The sequence below is a fragment of the Heptranchias perlo genome, chromosome 19, assembly GCF_035084215.1.
Source record: "Heptranchias perlo isolate sHepPer1 chromosome 19, sHepPer1.hap1, whole genome shotgun sequence".
NCBI classification, from domain to species: domain Eukaryota; kingdom Metazoa; phylum Chordata; class Chondrichthyes; order Hexanchiformes; family Hexanchidae; genus Heptranchias; species Heptranchias perlo.
In genome coordinates this window covers 32,295,963-32,323,349 of record NC_090343.1, presented here as the reverse complement: position 1 = coordinate 32,323,349, position 27,387 = coordinate 32,295,963, and the positions used below count along the sequence as shown (strand labels likewise).

The following is a 27,387-nucleotide window of genomic DNA, read 5'->3' as shown; positions in this document are numbered from 1 at the left end:
GATCAATTGTCATTATTGGCTGGTCTTGCTCATAATTATGTAAATCTTAATGTTATTGCATGTTCAATCAGTAGTTAATAATCCAGCCTGCTAACCATGGGTTGCTAAGACTTTCCAGTTCTGCTCCAGATGGTTAGGTCAAATAAACATATGCAAAGAACAAATAACAGATTATCTGTCCTAGGCTCTCACCTCACTGATGGGTGTTTGCTGCTGGCTGATCCAGAGTCTAGAGTTACACCTAAGTGCAGTAAATTGCAAGGAAAGTAACTGAGAATACAGCAATATTGTAAGTGAAATCATTTATATACAATATTTGATGCACTTAGTGCAACTCTTTTGTAAATAAACAGTAATTTGATGCAATAAATTAATGTTTACTTGCAAATCAATCTGCTGTAAACATCATTTAGGGTCATTTTAAATTTGAGGAAACAAGCAAAGAACAAAAATAAGGAAATGTCAAAATCATGACAGATATAAATAAAACTGAACTAAAATTAATAAATATAAATATATAAAAACACAATTAAACAATTACAAAATGATTAAATGTTTTATTAAAAATGAGTAAGTAATGATGACAGTGTATGATGACTGTAAGTGTGCCACTAGGGTAAATGTGTGAGTTTTTTTAAGTCCAATTATTTGACACTCCTTTGTAATTCTCTGCTTATCATTACCAACCATAACAAGCCATTGGTAATCCTGCGTTTTAGTTTGACACAAAAGTGTTTAAAAGAAAAGGAATAAAAAGGGATGTACCTGGATGAAATGTAAATCTTTCAGGGTAACACAGCGTCAGAATGTGAGGCTATAGCTCAGATAATGAACTGTGCTGCAGATGGTGTAAGACATCTCAGTTGCTCAGTGTCGATTCTGACATAAATCGTATACAGTTGAACATAACGCTCATGTTTTACATGTTTTGAGAAGCATACAACCCAATTGAGAGTGTTTGACTTATACTGGGATTTTTATATCCCCCGGGAGAGCTGCCTCTTTTATTAGAGTATATGTGCAGTGTGAATTACCGTTTCCCCCCAGCTTGATCATTTCCATTTTAAGGGGGGAAATCCTCCATTCTGAAAGCGCTGGTTGCCATGGATTTCACTCAAACCTTCTCAACGAGTGAGCACGTCCTCCTGGTGGCGTCAGAACAGTCTGCTGGAGACGATTAGCCTGCAGCCTGTTGGCTCTGATCCTCTTACACTTTCTTTACATACCATTTCCACTCTATACTTTATATGGACAGACGCTGGGCGCAAGGTGTAGTTGCTGCGAGTTTTCGAGTAACAAAACTGCGGTGTAAAGTAACTTTAATCCAAACCAAACAGAAACCCAAGGAACTTCTTTCTCCGTGTGAAATTATTCTCGTGGTAGCGCGTAAGTGTTAAATATTAATCGTTAGTTACAATTGTAGGATGCGGGAGAGCTACCTCTTTTGTTAGAGTATATGTTGTGGCTACAAGTGTTTTAACGATGAATTAAACCTTTTTTCCCCCCTAGGCGTTGGGGAGGAAATTCAAAGTAAATGATGTTATTATCCCGGATTTGGAGGCGAACACAAAGCTTTTTTGAAACTTTAAATTGGTCTCAACATTAGGAGACTGGCAGGAGCAGTACCTACACATTCAGTCAATGTAACGTTCTTTACAGCCATTTATTTACAGTTAAATAAGTCTTTTTTAATGTCTAGCATGAAGATTCTCTAGCATTGTATAGACTAGTTCAGACTTATAACAAGATTAATTAGCAATTATTTCGTTCAATTTCTAGTAACAAACGCTCCATATCAGGAAGTTAAAACAAAACGCTGACCTCACTTTTAGATGTAGCATTCCAAAATTAGAGTCCATTCAGATGCTTTTAGGAAAGGCTTCAATTTTTAAAAAAAACATTATCTAACAACTGTCTTGCTGGCTGTTTTTATTAGAGTCGTGACTTGGACTGTGCGGTTCTTTTTATCCTGTTTCACTCAGATGTTAAAGCTTTTTATCCCTAATCACAGAATCAGCACAACCACAGCTAGTTCTTGATGTGGTGGTGATGCCTGTTTTGAATGTTGCTGCGTAGCAGCTTGTGGTGACAGATGATAATGAATAGTGTTTAATAATTAGTCCAGTGTTTTATAAAAACACATCCCTGTAGCAATCTGCAAGTGCAACAGGTGGATATATATGTGTGTTTTGATAAATAAAAACAAATCGCTCGAAATAAAAACATAAGCATTAAAAAATTCGTCGTTTCAAATTTAATTGAGAGTCAACAAACAAGGATCTGTCTGGGTTGGATTTTTAATTAATTCGTTTTCTTTTTACTGATACCATCGTTAATTCATTTTGAATTCAGTCAGCAATTTGACAAGATGATGCTTTTGAAAAGCTTAAAGGTACATAATGCTGTCTTCTGGATATACTGTATGTGACAATGTTTGTTTAAAGGAGGCTCTATACTTGGGGATCTCCAAGCTGCCATTTGTGTTCGTTTACAACTAGAAATCTGTAGCTAGAGACTAACTCGGGGATTCTCAGTTGAACAGTTTACAATTTATTAATTTCTCAGAAGTTGTTTCAAACTGAATGTCCACACCAGTTGGAGATTGTGTCCAGATAATAGTGTCAGTAAGTTTCTGCTATATTACTTATAGCTACAACATTGTAAAGGTTTCTGAATACAATGTAATATCATCAGAAGGCTTAGTGAGAGGCAATCACTGTCATTTATGAAGCCTACTGCTGACAGAAACAAGTTCAAAATTAACAACCTTGGGTTTTTTTTGTACGGTGGTTTTCTCAAGATTGTACAAAGCCTTTTGGAAAGTGTCCATATAGATTTCAGAGTAGTTCGCTGTTACCTATTTCATTTGGCCAAGTTATTGCAATCGATACAGTGGGGAAAAAAAAACATTTTTTGGACCTAACATCTTGCGGAATGTCGTAACGTGTGTAAAAAAAATAAAACTACAGAAGCCTCTTAATAGAACAGTCCAGCAAATGTTGCCTTTCTCTAAGCCTTTTATTAAACTCATAAATAAATGTACATGGAATGGGGCCACAACAAATGGTCCCCCACAGAAATATACTTTCTTCAGTAATGTAGTGTTTATTAATATGCTGTAATAACAGTGCACACATTTTTATATTAATAGTTCCTCTAGTCAATGCAAAAAAGAATTCCCTAAACATATATAAGACTTTTAATCATTTAGAATTAAAATATCACAATCTGATGGGACCCACAATTGGAATGTACATAACAAGGAACTGTGGGATAGGTTTTTTCTCTCATGATTTAGCTGACAGATAATTCATATTAGGTTAGCAATTAAAATGGTTAAAGTTCAAACTTCAATTTTTAAATAGGAACTAAGTTGTGTGGATTGTGGAGACATATGATAAGGACCCATGGAATATGATTTATAATCTCCACTGGCGATGACAATAATTCATGAGTCATCAGATAAGCCCATTCATGGTATAAATCATATCGCATGGCTCTTTAAGACACAATAAAGGTAGCTTTTAGTTAGTAATGCATACTTTATTATGGCTTCACATGCTAAATATTAATGTTCCTGAGTGATTATCTGGCATTTTTGGTCTCTATCTAATTTCTTATAGTTTGCTGCGCTTTCTAAATGTCTCCGGCTGTAGTGATGTGAAGAGTTGCATTCAGGATGACTCTGCTGGCAGGAGACAGTTCGGACTATGATTACAGCGCCCTCAGCTGTGCCTCTGAAAACTCCTTTAATCAAACAATCTATAATGAAACGCAGACTCTGAAAGGTGTGTTCTACAATAGAGCTCACCTAGTTCACCCTCAAGAAGACTTGTATGGCAGTACATTCCCAGAGGATCGCAAACACCACGTTATAATAAATGTCGGGGGGATAAAATACTTATTGCCATGGACCACGCTCGATGACTTTCCTTTAACGCGTCTGGGACAGCTCCGATTTTGCCACAGCTTTGATGAAATAATGAAAATTTGTGATGATTACGATGTGACCTGCAATGAGTTTTTCTTTGATCGTAACCCAGGTGCCTTTAGGACGATTTTGACTTTCCTGAGGGCTGGGAAGTTGAGACTTTTGAGGGAAATGTGTGCCCTTTCTTTCCAAGAGGAATTGTTGTACTGGGGCATTGAAGATGACAATCTGGAATGGTGCTGTCGTCGCCGATACCTGCAGAAAATCGAACAATTTGCAGAAATGAACGCTATTGAGGAAGATCTGGCAGAGGGTGAAAAGCTGTGCGATTTTGTAGAGCCGTCGAGATGTAACCGCTTCATGACACAACTCAGGGATATGGTGGAAAACCCTCAGTCAGGACTCCCAGGAAAAATCTTTGCCTGCCTCTCCGTTATATTTGTGACAATTACTGTAGTTAATCTATCCATCAGTACCATGCCTGACCTCAGAGCAGAAGAGGATAAAGTAAGTTTGTTTTTACACTTTAATTCACAATGATTTTAAACTTGCTGTAAAAGTTTACAGTTAAGCTATACTATACCTTCAAAATACAAGATATGCATTTTACTTTCAACACTCAATAGTACTATTTAATACTAGTGTACAATAAATCTACTCTATCCAGTAATTTAGGAATTTACAAAGAAAAACTGAACTCAGCTAAATGATAAAATTTATAATTATTACATACTGCTAAAGTCAAATACTTAGTTCTAATGGAACTTTTATAGCTTATTTTTCATGGTATAAAATATTCTGCATTTATATATCAGTAGATTTATCTGCATATGTGGGAAAGAAACAGCACAGAAACAGATTGTAGTGTGACTAGTGTGCGCCCTCATCATTAGACGGACAGGAAAAGACCCACTGATCCATCCAGCCTGTCCCTCAATCATCTCTGTACTGCAATCTTGGTTAGAATTACAGATTGCATTTGGGCTTGTTTTATAGTTTTGGAAGGATGCAATCGTCACTAAGCCACCAGGTATCAAATGCATGTGTTCCACAAGACGCCTGAGAATGCTCGTGCCTCCCCCTCACTAAATTGGCAACAATGTGAAGGATAGCAGGGACAACACTGACCTGCAGAGATTCAGATGGGTACACTCACGGGATTGGATACTTGGCTAAACTAGACACCAGGGATTAGGCTTAAACTCCATCATTTGATAATCTGGGATTGGGCATTACCCAAACCACACATGCACACATACTCTCAGTCATTGAATATTTTGTGCTCCTGCACATGCATTCTGCCTCTTAAATAAGGTCATAAATGTGTCTCAGAGCCCAAAGTGCTGCAAATTTGGATATTTGCATTTGAGTACATAGTAATCCAATTCAGGTCATTTGAGATTGCAAATTTGATTTATTTCTTATGCATGGTTAGAATTCAACATATCCTTTGCTCACACTTCACTTAAGAATAACTTTTGGAAAACAAATGTTTATTTTTTTTTCTAATGAATATAACAACAATCTCCTTTAAAGAACAAGATAAGTCTAAAGGAAGCACTTTCCAATTAAAGAACTCCCCCATTGTACATTAAGAAAACTCTCCAAAGTTTTCTTTATTGATTAAATATCAATTTTATTACCCAGGTGGAGACCCTTGATTTGGATATCCCTCCCTGCTAGGCTGCTCCAGTGACGTCACTAATAAGGAGTGTACGTGAGCAGACCTGTAGGAAATGGCAGACCTGCAACTTCAAACCTCCTTCAGAGACAATCTGGAGCCATGTGATCCTGAGAAGCTACACTGTAAGGTGGGGATACATAGTCTGGAGCAACTCTCTGGTTTTTCTGAAGTCATGGCCCCCGCGGTTTATTTTGGAGTCACACTAACACACTTTTTGTAAGTGACATCCTGGAGTGGGCTAACAGAGAGGGAGACCCAAGACTTCAATGTCTCTATGCAGGTAGGAAAGAGGATGCTTTTGCACAAGTGTCACAGAAAAGCCTGGCGAGTATACTTTTTCTTCATAAAATGGGGGAGTATTTTAAACATAGGAATACATTCAGCCCCTCAAGCCTGTTCCACCATTCTATTAGATCATGGCTGAACTGTACCTGAAGTCCATTTACCAGCCATTGCTCCATATTCCTTGATACCCTTACCAAACAAAAGTCTATTTATCTTGGTCTTGAAAATTTTAATTAACACAGCATCCACAACCTTTTGGGGAGAGAGTTCCAGATTTCCACTACCCTGTGTGTGAAAAAGAGCTTCCTGATTTCACTCTTAAATGGCCAGGCTCTAATTTAAAGATTATTCCGTCTTGTTCTGGATTCCTCCACCAGAGGAAATAGTTTCTCTGTATTTACTCTATTGAATCCCTTTATCATTTTGAACACCTTGATTAAATCACTCCTAAACCTTCTAAATTTAAGGGAATACAAGCCAACTTTATGCAACCTGTCCTTGTAATTTAACCCTTTAAGTATCATTCTGGTGAATCTACGCTGTAGCCCCTCCAAGGCCAGCCTATCTTTCCTGGTGAGGTGCGCAAAGCTGAACACAGTATTCGAGAGAACTGAAGCTTAACTTCCTCATTTTTGTATTTCTACCCCCTTGTATTAAAGGCAAACATTCCATTAGACTTATTGTACCTGTGCACTAGCTTTCAGTGATTTTTGTATATGGACACCTAAATCCCATTGCTCCTCTGCAGCCCCTAGTCTCTCACCATTAAGAAAATATTTTGATTTGTCTTTCTTAGATCCAAATCAGATGACTTCACACTTCCCCATATTGAACTCCATCTGCCATAATTGTCCCCACTCACTTAGTTTGTCCATGTCCCTTTGCATCTTCCTGCTCCCATCTACACAACTTACTGTGCCTCCTAACTTAATGTCATCTGTAAGCTTGGATATAGAACTCTCTATTCCTTCATCCAAGTCATTAATATATTTTAGGGTTAGATGAAGAGGGGTTGGAGGATGCTCCTTTAGAGCATAAACACCGGCATGGACCAGTTGGGCTAAATGGCCTGTTTCTGTGCTGTACATTCTATGTCATTCTGTGTTTATGGTGAAAAGCTAAGGCCCAGTACAGATCCCTGGGGAACATCACTTGAAACATCCTAGCAATCAGAGAACATTTTGTTTATCCTTACTCTCTGTTTTCTACCTCCCAACCAATTACCAACCCATGTCACAAAGTGACCTCCAATTCGATGCACTATCATTTTTGCTAATAATGTCTTGTGTGGAACCTTATCAAATGCTTTATGGAAGCCCATATAGGCAACATTCATAGACATTCCGTTATCCACGATACTAGTGACCTCCTCAAAAATTCAACTAGATTAGTCAGACGGGACCAACCCTTAACAAGTCCATGCTAACTCTCATCAGCTCATACTTGTCCAAGTGCTCAGACAATCTGTCCCTGATGATGGGTTCCAGTAACTTCCTCACAACTGATGTTAAACTGACAGGTCTGCAGCTACTTGGTTTATCTCTCCCTCCCTTCTTAATTAATGGAATGGCATTTGCATTTTTCCAATCCAAAGGCACAATTCTTGAATCTACAGAACTTTGAAATATTTAGACTAACGCACCTACAATTTCCTCACCTATTTCTTTGAATACTCTGGGCCCATCAGGCCCTGGCATTTTGTCAATCTTAAGTCCCATTATTTTCTCCATTACCATTTGTTTACTCATTTTAGTCCTGCTACTGCCCCATTTTTAGGTGCAAACGGGGTGGTAATAATATGTAAATTACTCCCTTGGGTTTGTACCACAATTACGCAGTAAATTCACAATAATCTCCATACCATCAGGGAGTGCAGGTTAGGTGCCTCCCCATAAAAAGTGGTGAAAATCAGAGATGACATTACCTTGGGCCACTTTTTCTTCCCTCCTATTCATCAGTTTAAGAATAACATTGGCAGAAGCTAGGAAACAGATTACCTTTTGGAATTAAAATTGGAAGCAAAAATATTATTTGGGTTTCATGCATTTTTAGAAAAAGAAGCTTTCCTTGAATTGTTCTACTGTGTGTGTTGTTAAATAAGCTATGACTGAATAAGCTGCAGTCCTCAGTGATTACTTTTATATCAATATTTACATACTGTTAGCTACAGGCATTTAAGTCCATTTATGCATTCCCGTTTACCAGCATCAAAGACCCATCAGATATATTTTTCAGCGTCCCAGCTCTATTATGGTTTCTGTTCCTTTTCTCGAGATTGCAGCTCTACTTCGGTATCTCTTCAGTTTATTTTCAACTACTAAACTATATAAAGTAGGGCAGTAATTCATTTTGAAAAGACAGGACTAAATTTTACTGATCCAGATCTTTCGTGAGATAGATTTAAACATGAACAGAATTCTCAATATTCAATTCATGCTCACAGATAGGTGCTGAAATACAAAAGCCAGGAGATTATAAAGTGATTTTGAAGGCTGCTGATGAAAACATTAGTTTCGGTCAAAGTGACTGTGTAACATGGGGAAAGTTGTAAGGAGGAACTGAATCCTATTTAAATTTCCGTAATTCATTCATAAACTCAATCCTTGAGCAGGTACTCTGCACTACCAGTGGTATCGGTAGTTTAATCCCAGGGCAGCTACAAAATAAATCTGTGATACTGATGGAAGCTGGTTTTATTCTCACCACAGTGGATAAAGCCAGGTCCCAGAGTCCCTGCGGCAATGACTGCAGCTTCGAGTCTTGCCATCGCTGTGTGGCAGGGCTCCAGATGTGCACGGAGAAAAAATTGCTGAAAAACAAACATTATCTCCTTACAGAACATCTGTACTGCCTGTTGCTTACTGCCAGCTATTGGCCCAGGGCATAAAATCTGATCGACAGATACGTTAATATTGCCAAATTTTAAAGTGTTTGCCTGTAAGTTAGAAATGCCGTTCTTGAGTCGATACAAATTTTCTCCTGATGTAGTTATCAATAAATTCATAACCACCTATCTATGGGAAGATTCCTCCCAGTTGCTGCTGTGTTCAGGAGTAAGTTAGATGTTCATTGTTTTGGCTTCCAATGCAGCATTAATGAATTTATTGGAGAAAATGCAAATAACTCCAAGGGAAGAGACTTGTGATGTGGCACAATAAAGGGGAATAGCAAAGGGGCAAAATCTGCAATACAAAATTTAATCTTTATCCGGTAAAAATGTTTCATAATGCATTATCAGTTACTTGATTTTCCCTGCTCTCTTTAGAGTGTCTGGTGAGGATTGTGTATCATTTTGTTTTGCTGAGAGCAGGTCAGGTAACCTGTTCCCGGTTTTCTTGTTGATTATTTCTCCTCATCGGGTTGCTAGGAGCTGTATAAGAGTTGCTGCAGGCGACTTGCACTCCAAAGCCACCCTTTCTTCTTCCTGCCTGCCCCCCCCCACCCCCACCCCCACCCCCACCCCAACGAAGCAGCTAACCTGCGTCCTTGACGCAGGAACTTGGCTCGTGAGGAATTAGGGCCCTGAACCTTTTATCCTACCATTCTATAGTGCAAGTTAGAGTACTAGTGTTATGCACCATTGAAACATCCATGCATTTGGAACTTCATTGATAATTGTGCCTGATATTTTATAATTTGCTTTCTTCAAAGTACAATAGCCCCAAAGTTGTGAGATTCAGCACCTTTCTCAATGAGTGTAGATTAGAGAATTGGTTACACTGACCTCCACATTTAATTCTCCAATCTGCACTCTCCTCAAGCAAGACACATCCTGGAAGATAAGTCTTAACATATCAGACCTAATTTTCCTTGCTAGAATTTAACATGAACTCATTATGCTCAACTACTACCCACAGTGCACTAGCTAAAGGAGACGTGATCATATTCATAATTAGACTAAACGCACATACTTAGCCAGAAGTGCACCGTACATCATATTGGTATAGGCATCGTAAGAGGCATCCAGGGCCTGCTCCTGAAACAGGCATAAGGTCCTTTGCATATACAAATAAAGAGCCTAAAGCCTGTTTGAGGCCCCTTTACCAAATTGGTTTGCCCTAAATGCATCAGGCCAGCTGTGTCCAAGAAAACCAGGTCTATATGCAGCCTAACCAGGGGTCCTTAAAGGGACCACTGCAGGCTGCCACCAAAAAGGTAAGTTTTTTAAAAATTTGGAGTGCTCCTCCCAGCTCTACATTAAAACCACTCCCGGTCACAGCTTTTCTCACCGTCTCCCCTCCCCCACACCCTCCCGATCGCTGGCCCCCTTTCCCCACCAGCCCCCCCCCCCCCACCGATCACTGCCACTCCAAGTCCACCCCCACTCCCCACCGATCACTGCCACTCCAGGCCCCCCCCCACCCCCCCACCGATCACTGCCACTCCAGGTCCACCCCCACCCCCTGCTCCATATGTACCCCATCAAGCAGAATTTTCAACTTCAGTGAGTGCGTAAAGCAGGCGGTAGCAGATCGGCTGCCCGTTACACATCCCATCTGATTTTTTTGTGCCATTGACATCAATGGAAAGAAAATTCAGGCAGGGTGTATAACAGACGACCGATCCGCTATGACCTGTTTCACGTCTCCGCCGAAGGTGAAAGTTCCACCCCAATGATGCAGTTGTAGAGATCGTCATCAGTTGGCTATTGTCAGAGCTCCTATGAATGTCCTCCATACCTCTTTGTATTCAACACTACGTTATATTTTAAGACATTACATTAACAGGTGCTTTAATAGTGTTGGTAACCTTGTCTATGATTGAGGATAAACAAACCAACTAACCACAGATTTAACTAGTGATAGTTGTTGATAACATGGACTGAAACCTTGTATTACACAAAAGATTAATGTAAGGCTGAAACTTAGCATTACAGAGCCACTTTATTGTCCCACAGTCATTGATCCACAGATAATGTACTTTTGTCATTAGCAGCCTTTAAAATAGAATTGGTTCACTAAAATCAATAGATCTTCCTGGCAGTGTATCTGCCCATGTTGGTGCTATGTTTTAATAAGAGTGTAGTTTGTTAAAATGCAATCATAAATAGGTTCCAGCACTTTTGACGTTTCCTGCTCCTTTGTCTCCTGAAGTGATGATCCATGCTGTGGTGACTGTCTTCTTTGCTTAAAACAAACTTTTCAAATTCATAGACTTGAATTCTGAGCTTCAGATACTGGTGCAAATTTTGTAGGATAGCAGCAGAGCAGTAACAGGGCGGTAAGTGGTGTACGAAGAATTTCACTCTACTACCGCCCACTTGCATCGGGTGGACCTCTTTTTTTTCTGAGGGGATTTTTTTCTTAAAATACAAACAATTTAATTTTGAAAACTTTTCAATTAAGCATTTACGCTACCAAGCTCCCATCAGCATCCGCAAAAGTTACTGAGTGAATGAATTAACCCTTTCCTGCCAAATTATCAAAGCAGTCTAACAACAGTCATAAACTAACAATTGTTTATTAACTTAGAATCATAGCTAGCAGCACTTAAATTTAAGCATTGAGGATGCAAACAATTAGTAGACAGGGTTAATTGATTAAATAAATAACAGGTTATAAAGGCAGTTCAGTTATGCAACTATAATTTAGCATCAACTGCTTGCTGATAAATTTACAGTTGAGATCAGTGTCTGAGATTGATAACATTGGTCAGATTAAAGCATATTGGAAGAATTAGGAGGGCTTAAATTGCTTAGCACAATCTAATTATGTCAACTGTGTTTGTTTATATTTAACCTTGGTCTTTGAAAAGTTAATTACTTCACCTTTGTTTTCTGATTTGTAGACAACTCCTACCAGAGTCTTGCATCCTTTGCTGTTCCTTTACTCTGCCCATAGTGTTTCTACTGCCCATTCACCCTTACTGAAATCCCTTGTTTCCACTGCTGTAATTGTGTCTTTTATCAATGCCACTCCCCTTCCTTTCCCAATTTCCCTTCCTTTCTAAAGATCCTGTAGCCTGGAATATTTAGCTCTCAATCATGTTCCAGATATAGCCAGGTCTACTACATCATACCCTTGAAGCAGAATTTGCGCTTTTAACTCACTTGTTTTATTTCAAATGCTACGTGCGTTTGTGTACAGAACTCTTATAGGCAGGATGGAGACAGTTAGCCAGCTATGTCCTACTGATCTCTTCTCACAATTTTTGAATTATAGTGTAGATTTACCTCTCCCATCAATGCCTAAGAGTGAATGATGCCTAAATTTGGTCCGCTGAACTGTATTACATCAACCAGTTTGGATTATATTAGCATTTACGCTACCAAGCTCCCATCAGCATCCACAAAAGTTACTGAATGAATGAATTAACCCTTTCCTGCCAATTATCAAAGCGGTCAAGCAACAAAGTCATAAACTAACAATTGTTTATTAATTTAGAATCATACTTAGCAGCACTTAAATTTAAGCATTTGTGTATGCAAATAATTAGTAGATAGGGTTAATTGATGAAATAAATAACAGGTTATAAAGGCAGTTCAGTTATGTAACAGTAATTTAGCATTAACTGTTTGCTGATTATAAAGTTATAGTTGGGATCAGTGTCTGAGATTGTAAAATTGGTCAGATTAAAGCATATTGGAAGAATTAGGGGGGTTTAAATTGCTTAGCACCTCAAACCATACGCAATTCATCCACGGGTCTCATCAGAAAAAATCAGGGAGTTATCTCTAATCCTGCTTGATATGAAAAGTGCCCTTATTCTTGATTTCCCACGTGCAATGCAACAGGAGATCAACTAGAATTTGGCTTCTCTTCTCCATTACAAGCCATCTTCTTAAACCCCTCTCCCCTGCCACGCCAACCTTGCCTCCATCAACAATGTGAGGAGCTCATGGACTTCTTTGTCACTAAGATTGAGACCATCCATTCAGCTGCCCCTGCCGCTTCCCTCCCCTCCCCTATCCCACCAAGCCAAACTTCCCCTAAGGTTCCCTCTTTCCCAGCCTGAAACTCGCATCTTCCTCTCGTTTTTCTCCTATCTGCCCTCATGTCCTCTTGACCATGAGACTCACTTCCTGCTCCCTCGACCCTATTCCCACAAAACTGCTGACCACCCAACTTCCCTTCCTGGCCCTCATATTAGCTGATATTGGTAACAGTTCCTTCTCAGCTACTATCCCCCTCCCCTTCAAATCTGCCGTCATCAACTCCCCTCCTCAAAAAAACCACCCTTGACCCCTCAGTCCTTGCAAACTACCACCCCATCTCCAACCTTCCTTTCCTCTCATATGAACATACCAACATACAAATTAAGAGCAGGAGTAGGCCATTCGGCCCCTCAAGCCTGCTCTGTCATTTGATAAGATCATGGCTGATCTGATTGCGACCTCAACCCTACTTTCCCGTCTACCTACTATAACATTTGATTCCCTTGTTAATCAGGAATCTATCTAACTCAGCCTTAAAAATATTCAATGACCCTGTCTCCACCACTCTCTGGGGAAGGGAATTCCACAGACTCACGACCCTCTGAGAAAAAAATTCTCCTCATCTCTGTCTTAAATGGGAGACTCCTTATTTTTAAATTATAGTCCCTAGTTCTAGTCTCTCCCACAAGGGGAAATATCCCCTCAGCATCTATCCCTTCTAGTCCCCTCAGGATCTTATATGTTTCAATAAGATCACCTCTCATTCTTCTAAACTCCAGTGTATACAGGCCCAACTTGTCCAACCTTTCCTCATAAGATAACCCCCTCATCCCAGGAATCAGTCGGGTGAACCTTCTCTGAACCGCCTCCAAAGCAATTATGTCCTTTCTTAAATAAGGAGACCAAAACTGCACACGGTATTCTAGATGTGGTCACACCAATGCCTTGTACAACTGTAGCAAAACATCTCTACTTTTATATTCCATTTCCCTTGCAATAAATGACAACATTCCATTTGCCTTCCTAGTCACTTGCTGTACCTGCATACTAACTTTTTGTGATTCATGTACTTGGACACCCAGATCCCTCTGTACCTCAGAGTTCTGCAATCTCTCTGCATTTAAATAATATAGTGCTTTTCTATTCCTCCTGCCAAAGTGCACAAGTTCACATTTTCCCACATTATACTCCATCTGCCAAATTTTTGCCCACTCACTTAACCTATCTATATCCCATTGCAGACTCCTTCTGTCCTGTTCACAATTTACTTTCCTACCTACCTTTGTGTCATCAGCAAATTTAGCAACCATACATTCGGTCCCTTCATCCAAGTCATTGATATAGATTGTAAATAGTTGAGGCCCAAGCATTGATCCCTGTGGCACTCCACTTGTTACATCTTGCCAACCTGAAAATGACACATTGATGCCTACTCTTTGTTTCCTGTTAGCTAACCAATTCTTTACCCATGCTAATGTGTTACCCCCTACACCATGAGCTCTTATTTTGCCCTTGAACGTGTTGTCACCTCCCAAATCCATGCCCATCTTTCCCGCATGTTTGAACCCCTCCAATCAGGTTTCCGACCCTGCCACAGCATTGAAACGGCCCTTATCAAAGTCACAAATGACATCCTATGTGACTGTGACCATGGTAAACTATCCCTCCTCATCCTTCTCTATCTGTCTGAAGCCTTTGACACGGTTGACCACACCATCCTCTTCTAATGCCTCCGTCGTCCAGCTGTGGGGGTCTGCCCTGGCCTGGATCCATTCTTATCTATGCAGTCGTAGCCAGAGAATCACCAGCAGTGGCTTCTCTTCCTGCTTCTGCAACATTACCCCTGAAGTCCCCAGGATCTATCCTTGGCCCCCTCCTATTTCTCATCTACATGCTGTCCCTCGGTGACATCATCCGAAAACACAACTTCAGGTTCCACATGTACGCTGACAACACCCAGCTCTACCTCACCACCACCTCTATCGACCCCTCCACTGCCTTTCATTTGTCATGCTGCTTGTCCAACATCCAGTGCTGGATGAGCTGAAATTTCCTTCAACTAAATATTGGGAAGACCGAAACCATTGTCTTCTGTTGCCACCGATTTCATCCCCCCTCCCTGGCCACTGTCTGAGGCTGAACCAGACCGTTCGCAACCGCAGCGTCCTATTTGACCCTGAGATGAGCTTCCGACCTCGTATCCGCTCCATCACCAAGACCGCCTACTTCCACCTCCATAACATGGCCCATCTCTGCCCCTGCCTCAGCTCATCTGCTGAAACCCCCATCCATGCCTTTGTTACCTCTGGACTCGACTAATCCAATACTCTCCTGGCCGGCCTCCCACTTTGCACCCTCCATAAACTTGAGCTCATCCAAAACTATGCTGCCCGTATCTTAACTCACACCAAGTCCCATTCACCCATCACCCCTGTGTTCGCTGACCTACATTGGCTCCCGGTCCAGCAACACTTCAATTTTAAAATTCTCATCCTTGTTTTCAAATCCCTCCCTCACCCCTCCCTATCTCTGTGACCTCCTACAACCCTACACTCCTCCAATTCTGGCCTCTTGCGCATCCCTAATTTTAATCACTGTACTATTGGGGTTCGTGCCTTCAGCTGCCTAGGCAATACGCTCTGGAATTCCCTCCCTGAACGTCTCTGCCTCTAACTCTCTCTCCTCCTTTAAGGCACTCCTTAAAACCGACCTCTTTGACTAAGCTTTTGGTCATTTGTCCTAATATCTCCTTATGTGGCTCGTTCCGCTCCTGTGAAGCGCGTGGGATGTTTTACTACGTTAAAGGTGCTATATAAATGCAAGTGGTTGTTGAGTGATATTTTTATATTTTTGTTATTGGTTCTTTAAATACTCATATGGATGTAACATTTTTCTATTTTTTGTTGGCTCAGTACATCTTGCATACCATCGCCTTTATTCTAATGCTTGACCTCATGACCTCTCCATCAATCCCTGTCAGCTGGAGACCACGTTTGGTCTTGTCTCCTTGTGTCCAACACCACGGGAGATCAGTTGGTATATTAAAATTCTTGAGACTTCCCATTCTAACACCTATTTCCTGTTGTCACAATTTAATAACGTTTCTGTGACATTAATAACACTTGACCCATGTTTCAATCAATAACATAACTTTGCATGATATCACTAACAGCTAATGTCTGCAATATGCATTTTGTCCACAGGTGTCGTGGTCTCAGTACTCCTGTTTTCATAGTATCATAGTATGGTACAGCACAGGAGGAGGCTATTCGACCCATCGTGCTTGTACCAGCTCTTATCCAATTAGTCCCACTCCCTTGCTCCTTCCCCATAACCCTGTAAATTTTTTTTCCCTTCAGATATTTATCCAATTCTCTTTTGAAAGTTATTATTGAATCTGCTTCCACCACCCTTTCAGGCAGTGCATTCCGGATCATAACAACTCGCTGCATTAAAAAAAATGTTTCCTCATGTCACCTCTGGTTCTTTTGCCAATCATCTTAAATTTGTGTCCTCTGGTTACTGACCCTTCTGCCAACGGAAACAGTTTCTCCTTATTTATTCTATTAAAACTGTATCAAATCTCCTGTTAACCTTCTCTGCTCTAAGGAGAACAACTCCAGCTTCTCCAGGCTCTCCACATAACTGAAGTCCCTCATCCCTGGTACTATTCTAGTAAATCTCAGCTGCACCATCTCTAAAACCTTGACATCCTTCCTAAAGTGCGGTGCCCAGAGTTGAACACAATACTCTAGCAGAGGTCTAACCAGTGTTTTATAAAGGTATAGCAGGACTTCCTTGATTTTGTACTCTGTGCCTTTTAATAAAGCCAACGATCCCATATGCTTTTTTAACAGCCTTCTCAACTTGTCCTGTCACCTTCAAAGATTTGTGTACATACACCCCTAGGTGTCTCTGTTCCTGCACTCCCTTTAAAATTGTGCCATTTAGTTTATGTTGCCGCTCTTCATTCTTCCTGCCAAAATGTATCACTTCACACTTCCCTGCATTAAATTTCATTTGCCATGTGTCTGTCCATTTCACCAGTCTGTCTATGTCCTCCTGAAGATTGTTACTATCTTCCACATTGTTTACTATATTTCCGAGTTTTGTGTCATCTGCAAACTTTGAAATTGAACCTTGATACCCAAGTCTAGGTCATTAATATATATCAAAAAGAACAGTGGCCCTAATACCGACCCCTAGGGAACACCAATGTATACTTCCCTCCAGTCTGAAAAATAATCATTCACTGCTACTCTCTGCTTTCTATCCCTTAGGTAATTTTGTATTTACGCTGCCATTGTCCCTTTAATCTCATGGGCTTTAATTTAATTTATGTGGTACTTTATCAAATCCCTTTTGAAAGTCTATATTCACAACATCAACTGCACTATCCTCATCATCCCTCTCCATTACTTCATCAAAGGACTCAATCAAGTTAGTTAAACACAATTTTCATTAAAAAAATCCGTACTGACTTTCATTTATTAGCCCATACTTCTCCAAGTGCCAGTTTATTTTGTCTAAAAGACTATTGTCTCTAAAAGTTTCCCCACCACCGACATGAGGTTGACTGGCCTGTAATTACCAGGTTTAGCCCACTCCCCTTTTTTAAACGGGGATGTAACATTTGCAATCCTCCAGTCCTCTGGCACTGCCCCCATATCTAAGGAGGATTGGAAGATTGAGGCCAGAAACTCTGCAATTTCCACCCTTACTTCCCTAACCCATCCGGACCGGGTGACTTTTCTACTTTGAGTACTGTCAACCTTTTAAGTAGCTCCTCCTTGTCTATCTATTTTTAGCCTATCCAATTTCGCTATTACCTCCTCCTTTACTGCTACCTTAGCAGCATCCTCTTCTTTAGTGAAGACGGATGTCTCAGTCATGCCCTCTGCCTCCACAAGAAGATCTCCTTTTTTGACCTGAATTGGCCCCACCCTGCCTTTGATTACCCTTTTACTATTTATATGTTTATAAAAGACTTTTGGGTTCCCTTTTATGTTAGGGGCTAATCTATTCTCATACTCTCTCTTTGCCTCTCATTTCCTTTTTTAGATCTCTTCTGTACTTTCTGTATTCAGCCTGGTTCTCTACCGTATTATGAACCTTACATTTGTCATAAGCCTCCTTTTTCTGTTTCATTTTAATCTCTGTCTTTAATCATCCAGGGAGCTCTAGCTTTGGGTGCCCTTCCTTTCCCCCTTGTGGAAATGTGTCTACTCTGTACCCGCACCATCTCCTCCCATTGTTCAATTACTGTGTTGCCTACCAATTTTTGATTCCAATCCACCTGGGCAAGATCCCATTTTAACTCACTGAAGTTAGCCCTCCTCCAGTTAAGTATTTTCACATTTGATTGTTCTTTGTCCTTTTCCATAACTATTCTAAACCTGATAATATTATGATCACTGTTCCCCAAATTACTCCCCCACTGAAACATACTCCACTTGCCCCACTTCATTCCCCAGAACTAGCTCCAGCACTGCTTCCTTCCTCGTTGGGCTGGAAACACACTGATCAAGAAAATTCTCTTGTACACATTTCAGGAATCCCTCCCTCTCTTTGCCTTTTACATTGTTACTATCCCAGTCTAGATTGGGATAATTGAAGTCCCCCATTATCACCACTTTACAGTTCTTGCATCTTTCTGTAATTTGCCTGCAAATTTGCTACTCTAACTCCTTCCCACTATTTGGTGGCCTATAGTATATACCCAGTAGCATAATAGCTCCTCTATTATTCCTCAATTCTAACCAAATAAAACCTACAACCCTCAATCTAGCTCAGCCTTTCTGCAGAAAGGTGAAACTTAATGTTATTACTGCCCAGACAATGAAGGAAAAAGTTTAACCCATGAGCTTCATGTGTGGGGAAGCCTAAAATTACAGTTCAAATTTCTGGACAGTTTTAGGACAGTTTCAAACCATATGTTGACATTTTACTGTACCTGTACTGATATACACAGATTAATTTACTTAAACACTGCTAGGAAGTTTTCATTTATACTGAATTTATTCAGCTTAGAATTTTGAATGATAACAATGATCCTAAGTATTATTATATCCAAAAAATGTTATCAGCATTTCAGTTAAAATGCGATGTTTATTATTTGTGTAAGTCTGACAGAAATAATTTGGTTATAGTTTCTGAAACGGGTTTTAAATATATCAATTTGTTTAGTATCTCAACTATCAGTAGGATAGGGTAAGAGGAGGCTCTTGTGGACTATAAACACTGGCATAGACCTGTTCGGCTAAATGGCCTGTTTCTGTGCTGTACACTCTGTAATTATAGTAGTATTTTAAAAATTGTGTGAAGTACCTCGATATGATTTATATTACACTAACCATTAAAGTTTTTAAAGGATTTTTAAATATTGTATAGAACAAGTAGAAAACTTACTGAATGAACGGCAGATTGCATGGAGGATATATAATGCTTATTGTACAAGTTAGGCATGAGGATTTAAATTGAGAAGTGGTCCAAACAGAATCCCTTTGGATTGAACTGGAGAATAGCGAGGAATAATTCACATTATCAGGAGTATGTTATAGACTGCCATACAACAGTGGAAAGGAAACTGAGGATGACCATTTAGAGAGCCATGTATTAACCTAGAGTTATAATTGAAGGAGATTTTAATTATTGAAAAATAGATTGAGATAGGAAAAATGTTTGTGGTGAAATGGGCATGTGTTCAAAATTATTTTCTCAGTCAGTGTGTTGCTATTCCCTCAAGGAAGAAGATCGAAAGTGTACAATTCAAGTTTATTCTAGTATGGCCAAAAGTGTATGTAAAGCTGGGTTTCAATGGGTGAATAGGGTGATTAAATCAAAATTGAAACTAAAAAAGAAGCCTTTAATGCTTACATGGCAGATAATAAAAATGAAAGCCAGGGAATATCTAAAGAACATATAGAAAAGCTATAAAAATTGAAATTAGCAAGACTAAGAGGACGTTGAAAAGAAATGAACAAAAATCATATAAAGGGAAATATAGAGGCTTTCTATAGGCTCATTCATGTCCATCAATGAGTCAAGAATAGATCCTTGGCCCCTCCTCTTCTTCATCTGTATGCAACCCCCTCAGTGACATCATCCACAGACACTGGCCTACCTTTCTACCACTTCTCTTGACCGTACACCCAACTCTGTGCTGTCAGGGTATCTGTCTGACATCAAGTCATGGGTGAGTTAAAACTTCCTCCAACTTAATATTGGGAAGATTGAAGCCATCATTTTCAGTCCCCACCATAAACTCCTTTCCCTTGCCAGTGACTCCATCCCGCTCCCCAGCCAACTGTTCAGAATGAACCAAATAATGTGAAACCTTGGTGTCCCTATCGATCCAGAGCTAAGCTGCAAACCCCACATCCTATCCATCAACAAGATCACTTACTTCCACCGCCACCACTACCTTACCCCCACTGCAACTGAAATTCTTATTCATGCTTTTGTCACCTGTGTATTTAATTATTCCCACGCTCTCCTAGCCTCCAATCCTCCAGCCTCCAGAAACTCCAACTTGATCAAAACTCAGTTGTTGTATCCTGTCCTGCATTGATTCCCACTTTCCCATCATTTCCTTCCTTGCTGACCTAGATTGACTTCCCCTGTAAATTAAATTGTAAATCCCCATCCTGGTCTTACAGCCTCTTCTGAACCCTTCAGTCCTCTGACTGTGGTTTTTTTTGTACAGGCCCTTGTTCGTTCGTCCTGCCATTGGTGTCAGAGCCTTCAGCTGCCAGAGGCCCTTCTCAAAACCTTTCTTTTCAACCAAGCTTCCAGTCACCTTTCTTAACTCTCATGTCTGCTCCATTATACCTTTTTTATTTATTTTTATTTTTCCTCTCCCCCATAAAGGGTTTCAGGACATTCTCCATATTAATTTGCATTCATATGGCACTTTGGTTACAGTTGGCTTATAGGAGTAGTAAGAGGATAGTCATCAAGACATCAAAGAAGCAAGAAAATGGCTTAGATACTAATTAAGTTCTTGGCCTCAGTATTCATAGAGGAGATGGATATTAGGATTGTAGAACTACTATTGTGGAAGATATTATCCAAACAGAAATGTACTAAAGGAGAGAGAAAGAATATGCTGTTTTTTCACCATTATGTTGATGTGAACATCAACTGCAATAGTATCCAACAATTTATAGGCCAGTTTCATCAATGATGAGCATAGGGAAGAATTGCTTCCATTTTGATTTAACATGCTTGGGTTTGGAGTACAATGGTTACATTTTGCCACCCCATACACACCTACCTTGACAATCTGAATGGGATCAAAATTGAAATAATTTATTTGGGTAGTGTAACTTTGTGGATTTGAAGTGAGGACAGGACCGGGCTCAGCTGTGATGCTCTTTCCCTCCCCACCCACCTACCAGAGCCAAATAGTCTGTTAACATTCACACATAAAAAATGGCCAATATGACAAGATACCAGAGAGTGATTAGTGCCTGTAGGAACTATACCCCAGGAGGAGTCAGCACCTTCAGAAAAGGAGGAGGTGACAAAAGATTACAAAATGAGTACCAGAAAGAAAAAGTATATTATTGCGACCAATAGTGGAATAAAAAGGTATATTTATATTTTATTCAGTGAAGAAACACCCATGGTTCCTTAAGAATTTTGGAAAAAAGACGCATAAGATTGTGCATTCATACATCTAAAAAGTGTTAAAGTAACTTTTGAAAACAGTAGTCATTTATTTACTGTTCTTTAATGTTTTGTGCCTGCAGGGTGAATGCTCCCAGAAGTGTTACAACATTTTCATCGTGGAAACTGTCTGTGTAGGTTGGTTTTCTCTGGAGTTTGTATTGCGTTTCATACAGGCTCGCAGCAAATTTGTTTTCCTGAGGACCCCGCTAAATATTATTGACATGATAGCCATCTTGCCCTATTACATCACCCTTCTGGTGGACACCACATCAGTGGAGAATGGAAAACCTGGAGCAGGAAGCAGTTACCTCGACAAGGTGGGCCTGGTTCTGCGAGTCCTCCGTGCCTTGAGGATTTTGTACGTAATGCGCCTTGCCAGGCACTCCTTGGGACTGCAGACACTGGGGCTAACAGCTCGCAGATGTACACGTGAATTTGGTCTCCTCCTTTTGTTCTTGTGTGTAGCCATTGCACTCTTCTCCCCATTGCTCTATCTTATTGAGAATGAAATGTCTGGATCACAGGAGTTCACAAGCATACCAGCATGTTACTGGTGGGCAGTTATCACCATGACAACGGTGGGCTATGGAGACATGGTGCCACGAAGCATCCCAGGCCAAGTGGTAGCACTAAGCAGCATTTTGAGTGGCATTCTTCTCATGGCCTTTCCTGTAACCTCCATCTTTCACACCTTCTCTCGCTCATATGTGGAGTTAAAGCAAGAACAGCAAAGAGATCAAAGAAGATTACAGTTCATGATTAAATCTAAATCACAGATGGGCAATATTTCGTAAAAAAGTGAGAACTTATTTCCGAGTCTCTCTTTGGAACCCATAGATAACTAAACCATATTATTTTGAGTGGAACAGTAGATATGAGAGACAATTTTCATTTGAAAAGCATTGTGCAGTTTTATTTTTGCAGAAAGGGGGATTTCTGTAGCAATCTGATATTTAGAACAAGTACGTCTGAATGTGAAATGTTTTTTGAGAATGTAGCAACTATCAACAGTCTGGACAATATACCAAGTATTTAAGTGTGATTTCTAAGTATATTTTAATCTAATCAATAAGGGATTGTCAGAGAATTTTACAAATACCGTTGACAGTATTCAAATCAACATGTGTCAAGAATTTGAAGGACTTCAGGCAAGATTTAGTGTGAAGAAGCTGAACAGCACTGGCTGTCCTACTGGGCAACCGAGAAATCATTATAACTATACAATAACTAACCTAAAACATGTCACAGCAAATGCTGTCAAAAGTAACAAGTAACCACCTAGCACTATTCTACATAAATGTGACATTAATGAGGATTGCCTGAAATATCTAAGGAAGCAGTAGCCATTTGGCTGACCTTTTTAGGAGGTTTATTTCTAGATTTGAAATCCTTTACCTTCCCAAGCATATATTACTTTATCGAACCTAAAATCTAATTGGTAGGAAAAAGAATTGGATGTAGTCCAAAGACTAAAATAAAATGAAACTCAGTGCTTCAAAAATTCTGCATGGAATATGTATTTTCAGCAGACTGGGAATGTACAATGAGTGTCTGTACTATAAACAATTTACAAAAGATCGAGCTTTCAAAAAAGAGATCTGACCTTTGTATAGTGTTCAGGATTTAAACATCATTCAATCAATTTTTCAAAAGTCATGCGATGTTACAAGACTATTTGTGCAGCACATTTTTTTTGTGAATTTGACTTGCAATATGATTTCACTGGCAAACTGTTGCTAAATAGTTTAACTGACAAATACCTTTGCTTTGACCTTGGGAATATTTTTGTTGAGCCATTTGGCAAGTTGTAAGGCATTTTGCAATTCCTAAGGAATCTCTTCAAGGCGAACCATTTACTTAACTCTTCACGAGGATGATTCCTTTTGCTGAACTGCATAAAAATAAAAAATGACATTGGAGAATTGCGAAGTTGCAATTTCTTGACCTGTCGCGATGTCAGCCTTGAGATGACGGTATGGAGTGATAATCCTATAAAGGTCACCTTCTTGTAGTACTTTCCTAATTGTTACATATGTTAAATTTGAATATACTTTTGCCTTTTTAGGCAGAAGTTACAAGTGTTATAAAAATAGCACTTGGGATTCAACTTTTGTGAGGTGGGAGCAATTACATTGAATTACTAAAAATGTACAGCACAGAAACAGGCCATTTGGCCCAACAGCTCTATGCCGGTGTTTATGCTCGACACAAGCCTCCTCCCACCCCTCTTCATCTAACCCTATCAGCATAACCTCTTCTTTTCTTCCTCGTGTGTTTATTTAGCTTCCCCTTAAATGCATCTAAGCTATTCGCCTCAACTACTCCTTGTGGTAGTGAGTTCAACATTCTAACTGCTCTATGGATAAAGACATTTCTCCTAAATTCCCTATTGGATTTATATGTGACTATCTTGTATATATGGCCCCTAGTTTTAGTCTCCTCCACAAGTGGAAATATCTTCTCTACATCTACCCTTTCAAACCCTTTCATAATCTTAAAGACCTCTATCAGTCACCCCTCAGTCTTCTCTTTTCTAGAGAAAAGAACCCCAGCCTGTTTAATCTTTCCTGATAGGTATAATCTCTCAGTTCTGGTATCATCCTTATAAATTAATTTGAAATCCATTTAACCCAATTTGCTGTAAAGTTGATGTGAACCCCACCCAGGCTACACATGAAAGTGGAATGAAAACAATGCCGGATGAGCCAAGGCTTCACAGTGGGCTACATGAAACTGGCATTGGTTTTCCAAATTGTATTCAAACTCGTAAGCTGTACATTGCAACTATATGATCTGCCTTCGTGTGCACTCTACTGAAGAAGGATGCCCACTGTGACACAGTAGGCAAACAGAACAAGTTCCGATCATCACCTTCGTACATAGTGTGAAGAATCTATATTAAACCAGGCACATAATGCTGTATAAACATGGTTTATGATACATGGATAATACAATGATGATTCTTGCATTCCCAGCTGAGGTAAATGAGGTCTTAGGTTAGTGAAAGGATCTGATTTATTTTGCTCCTTTGAGAGGTCATTGTCAAGGGGTTTTTCAAGTTATATTTAGAACCATAGAAGTTTACAGCACAGAAGGAAGCCATTTGGCTCATCTTGTCTTTGGTAGGGCAATCCAAAACTAATCCCACTGTCCTACTCTCCCCATAGCCCTGTATCTTCCTCTGCTTCAAATATTTATCCAGTTTTTCCTTTAAAGGATGCAATGGTCTCTGTATCAACTACCCTCTATGGCAAAGCATTCCATGCTCCAACACCCTCTGTGTAAAGACCTTTCTCCTAACATTTTTCCTCACTCTCTTAATAACAATTTTAAGATGATGACACCTTGTCACTGTCTCCCCAGCCAGAGGAAATAGTCTTTCCCTAGCCACTCAATCAAAACCTTTATTAAATCTCCTCTTGGCCTTCTCTGTTCCAGTGGAAATAAGCCCAGTATCTCAAGACTTTTATCCTAACTATAATTTCCTATCCCTTTCATGATCCTGGTGAATCTAGGCTCTATGGCTTTAATGTCCTTTCCATAATGGGCTGCACAAAACTACAGACCGTACTCTATTTACATAAGTCTTGATCTAAGTTCAGTATGTGGATTGATTTAGTGGAGGTGCCCTGTTTATACTGTAAGCTCTCAGAGCAGCAACTCCAACATTGCAGTTTTGTCTGGCATGCTTTGTACACGCGTTGACAATTTGTGCCAAGTGAATGGCAGGCATTATTGGATGGGTGGAGGAAATGTTACAAGGGGAATATATAAAGTGGTGGGGGAGGGGAAGAATGAAGCCATGAATCAATTGAGCATTCAGACTATTCTGCCTCTGAATCGGTCTCGGCATGACATGCACCCCGGAGGTTGCGTGAAACTAGGATTAATTTGGTGCACAGAAAGTAACACGTGTATGCTAATAGATGGAGATTATGTGAGCAGGTTCTAGGTCCATGTGGCTCACCACTTTCCTATACATACAATGCTGTCACTTTTACCCTTATGATTTTCCACATACCCTGAAACAACAAGTTTGAACTTAAAACAGTACTACAGTATTTCTTTTCAACTTCCCATATAAGGAGAACTTCACTGGAAATAAAATATTCCTCAGAAAGGAAGTATTACCAAACCTACCAGTAATACTGTTATTAACATAACACAACTAATAGTTCATAAAAACCTGCTGACCCTTTTAAAGGGACACCAAATCTAAATCTTACACTATTTGTACTTTTTATTACGTACATGATGTAATTCGGATTCCACACATATGCCGTATAAAATGGCAGCTGAATATTTTTCTTTTCTTTGCCTGTAATGTTCTTTGATCAAATGTTGTAAAACCTTTTTATTTTGTCAGCAAAAGGGATATAGCCTCTTTAATCAGCTATGTTGGTGTTAGAATGAATATTCTTGAACTGAATAGTATAACTGCCGAGCAACCATTGCATTTGCACATTGCTTGAATGTAAACATGTAATTTAAAACATAAAAGCTTTGATCTGAATCATCCGTTTATATATTCTGTGAGTATTTGCAGATCTACAGTACTTGTAGTTAGGTGAGCAGCAAAATAATCTATCTCACATGCTAAATTTATTTTTTATGTGAATAGTGAATCAAGTACAAATCACAATCATTTAAGAATGACTAATCAACTGTAGAGTCAATATATAACTGAATTGTATCAGTTTTTGCACATAATCGTTTTTTTGCTGATGGATAATCTATTACCAAGCTGTAAATGATGCATGCATAAGAATCAGTTGCTTGAATAAGCTGTGTACCTATTCTGCTAAATGATCCGTTATTGTAATTGTTCCACCTGAGCTTAAAATAAATGAAACTAAAATAAATGGTCATTTAGTATTGTGCTTTCTATATATTCTTTTCAAAGAACAGTTGAATATTCCATAATTTCATAATTTTTATTACAGAACTACAAGAAGAGAACTACCTTTGATAGTAACCTTTATGATCACAGATTAGAAATTATTGGCAGTTTTTACAAATGATCTTCCGAATATGGCTTGTTCCTAAGCATGAAAAGGAGTGAAGAGTGGGAATCAGTTCATTGCTGAACATTTTTACATTAAATGTTAAGTTGCAGTTAGTATGTGAGTGGCTCCATATGAAATACCCATACCCTTTCACTAGAAGGTTGTGGGTTCCGGCTCTGTCTACAGACTGACTCGTTCAAAAGCTTGGGCAAAGAGGTGGGTTTTAAGGAGTATATTAAAGGAGGAGGTGGATGGGTCTAAGGAGGGAATTCCTGAGTTGGGGCCTAGGCAGCTGAAGGCATAGCCACCAATAGTGGGACGAAGGAGTGGAGATGCACAAGAGGCCAGAGTTGGAGGAAAGTAGAGTTCTGTGGGATTGTAGTAGGGCTGGAGAAGGTTACAGAGATAGGAAGGGGCAAGGCCATGAAGGGATGTAAACATGACTGAGAATTTTAAATTGCAAGCATTAGGGAACCTGGAGACAATGTACATCAGCGTATTCAGGAGTAATGAATGAGCAGTACGTGCTGTGGGATAAAATATGGGCAGCAGAGTTTTGGATGAGCTGAAGTTGACCGAATGTGGAGGATGGGAGGCCAGCCAGGGAAGCATTGGAATAGTAAAGTCTGGAGGTAACAAAAGATGGATGAGAGTTTCAGCAGTAGATGGCTTGAGGCAGGGACGGAGATGGGCGATGTTACTGAGATGAAAGGAGGAGGTCTTCATAATGGACAGGATATGGGGTTGGAAGCTCAGCATGGGGTCAAATAAGACACCATGGTTGTGCACCGTCTGGTTCAACCTGCAATAGTGGCCATGGAGGGAAATGGAATTAGTGGCATGATTAAGGAGTTTGTGGCGGGGCAGAAGGTGTTGACTTCAGTCTTCCCAATATCTAACTAGAGGAAATTGCAGCTCATCCAAGATTAGTTGT

The 27,387-nt window shown here is 39.7% G+C and overlaps 1 protein-coding gene across 1 annotated transcript; it reads left to right on the top strand.

The window, feature by feature from the left end:
- Nucleotides 1–1,230: 1,230 nt before the first annotated feature.
- On the top strand, nucleotides 1,231–26,309 carry kcng1 (potassium voltage-gated channel, subfamily G, member 1). The gene is made up of 3 exons (XM_068000596.1): nucleotides 1,231–1,386; nucleotides 3,624–4,438; nucleotides 21,528–26,309. The coding sequence occupies exons 2-3, from the start codon at nucleotides 3,680–3,682 to the stop codon at nucleotides 22,239–22,241; spliced, it is 1,473 nt and encodes a 490-aa protein (XP_067856697.1). The 5' UTR covers nucleotides 1,231–1,386; nucleotides 3,624–3,679; the 3' UTR covers nucleotides 22,242–26,309.
- Nucleotides 26,310–27,387: the final 1,078 nt, after the last annotated feature.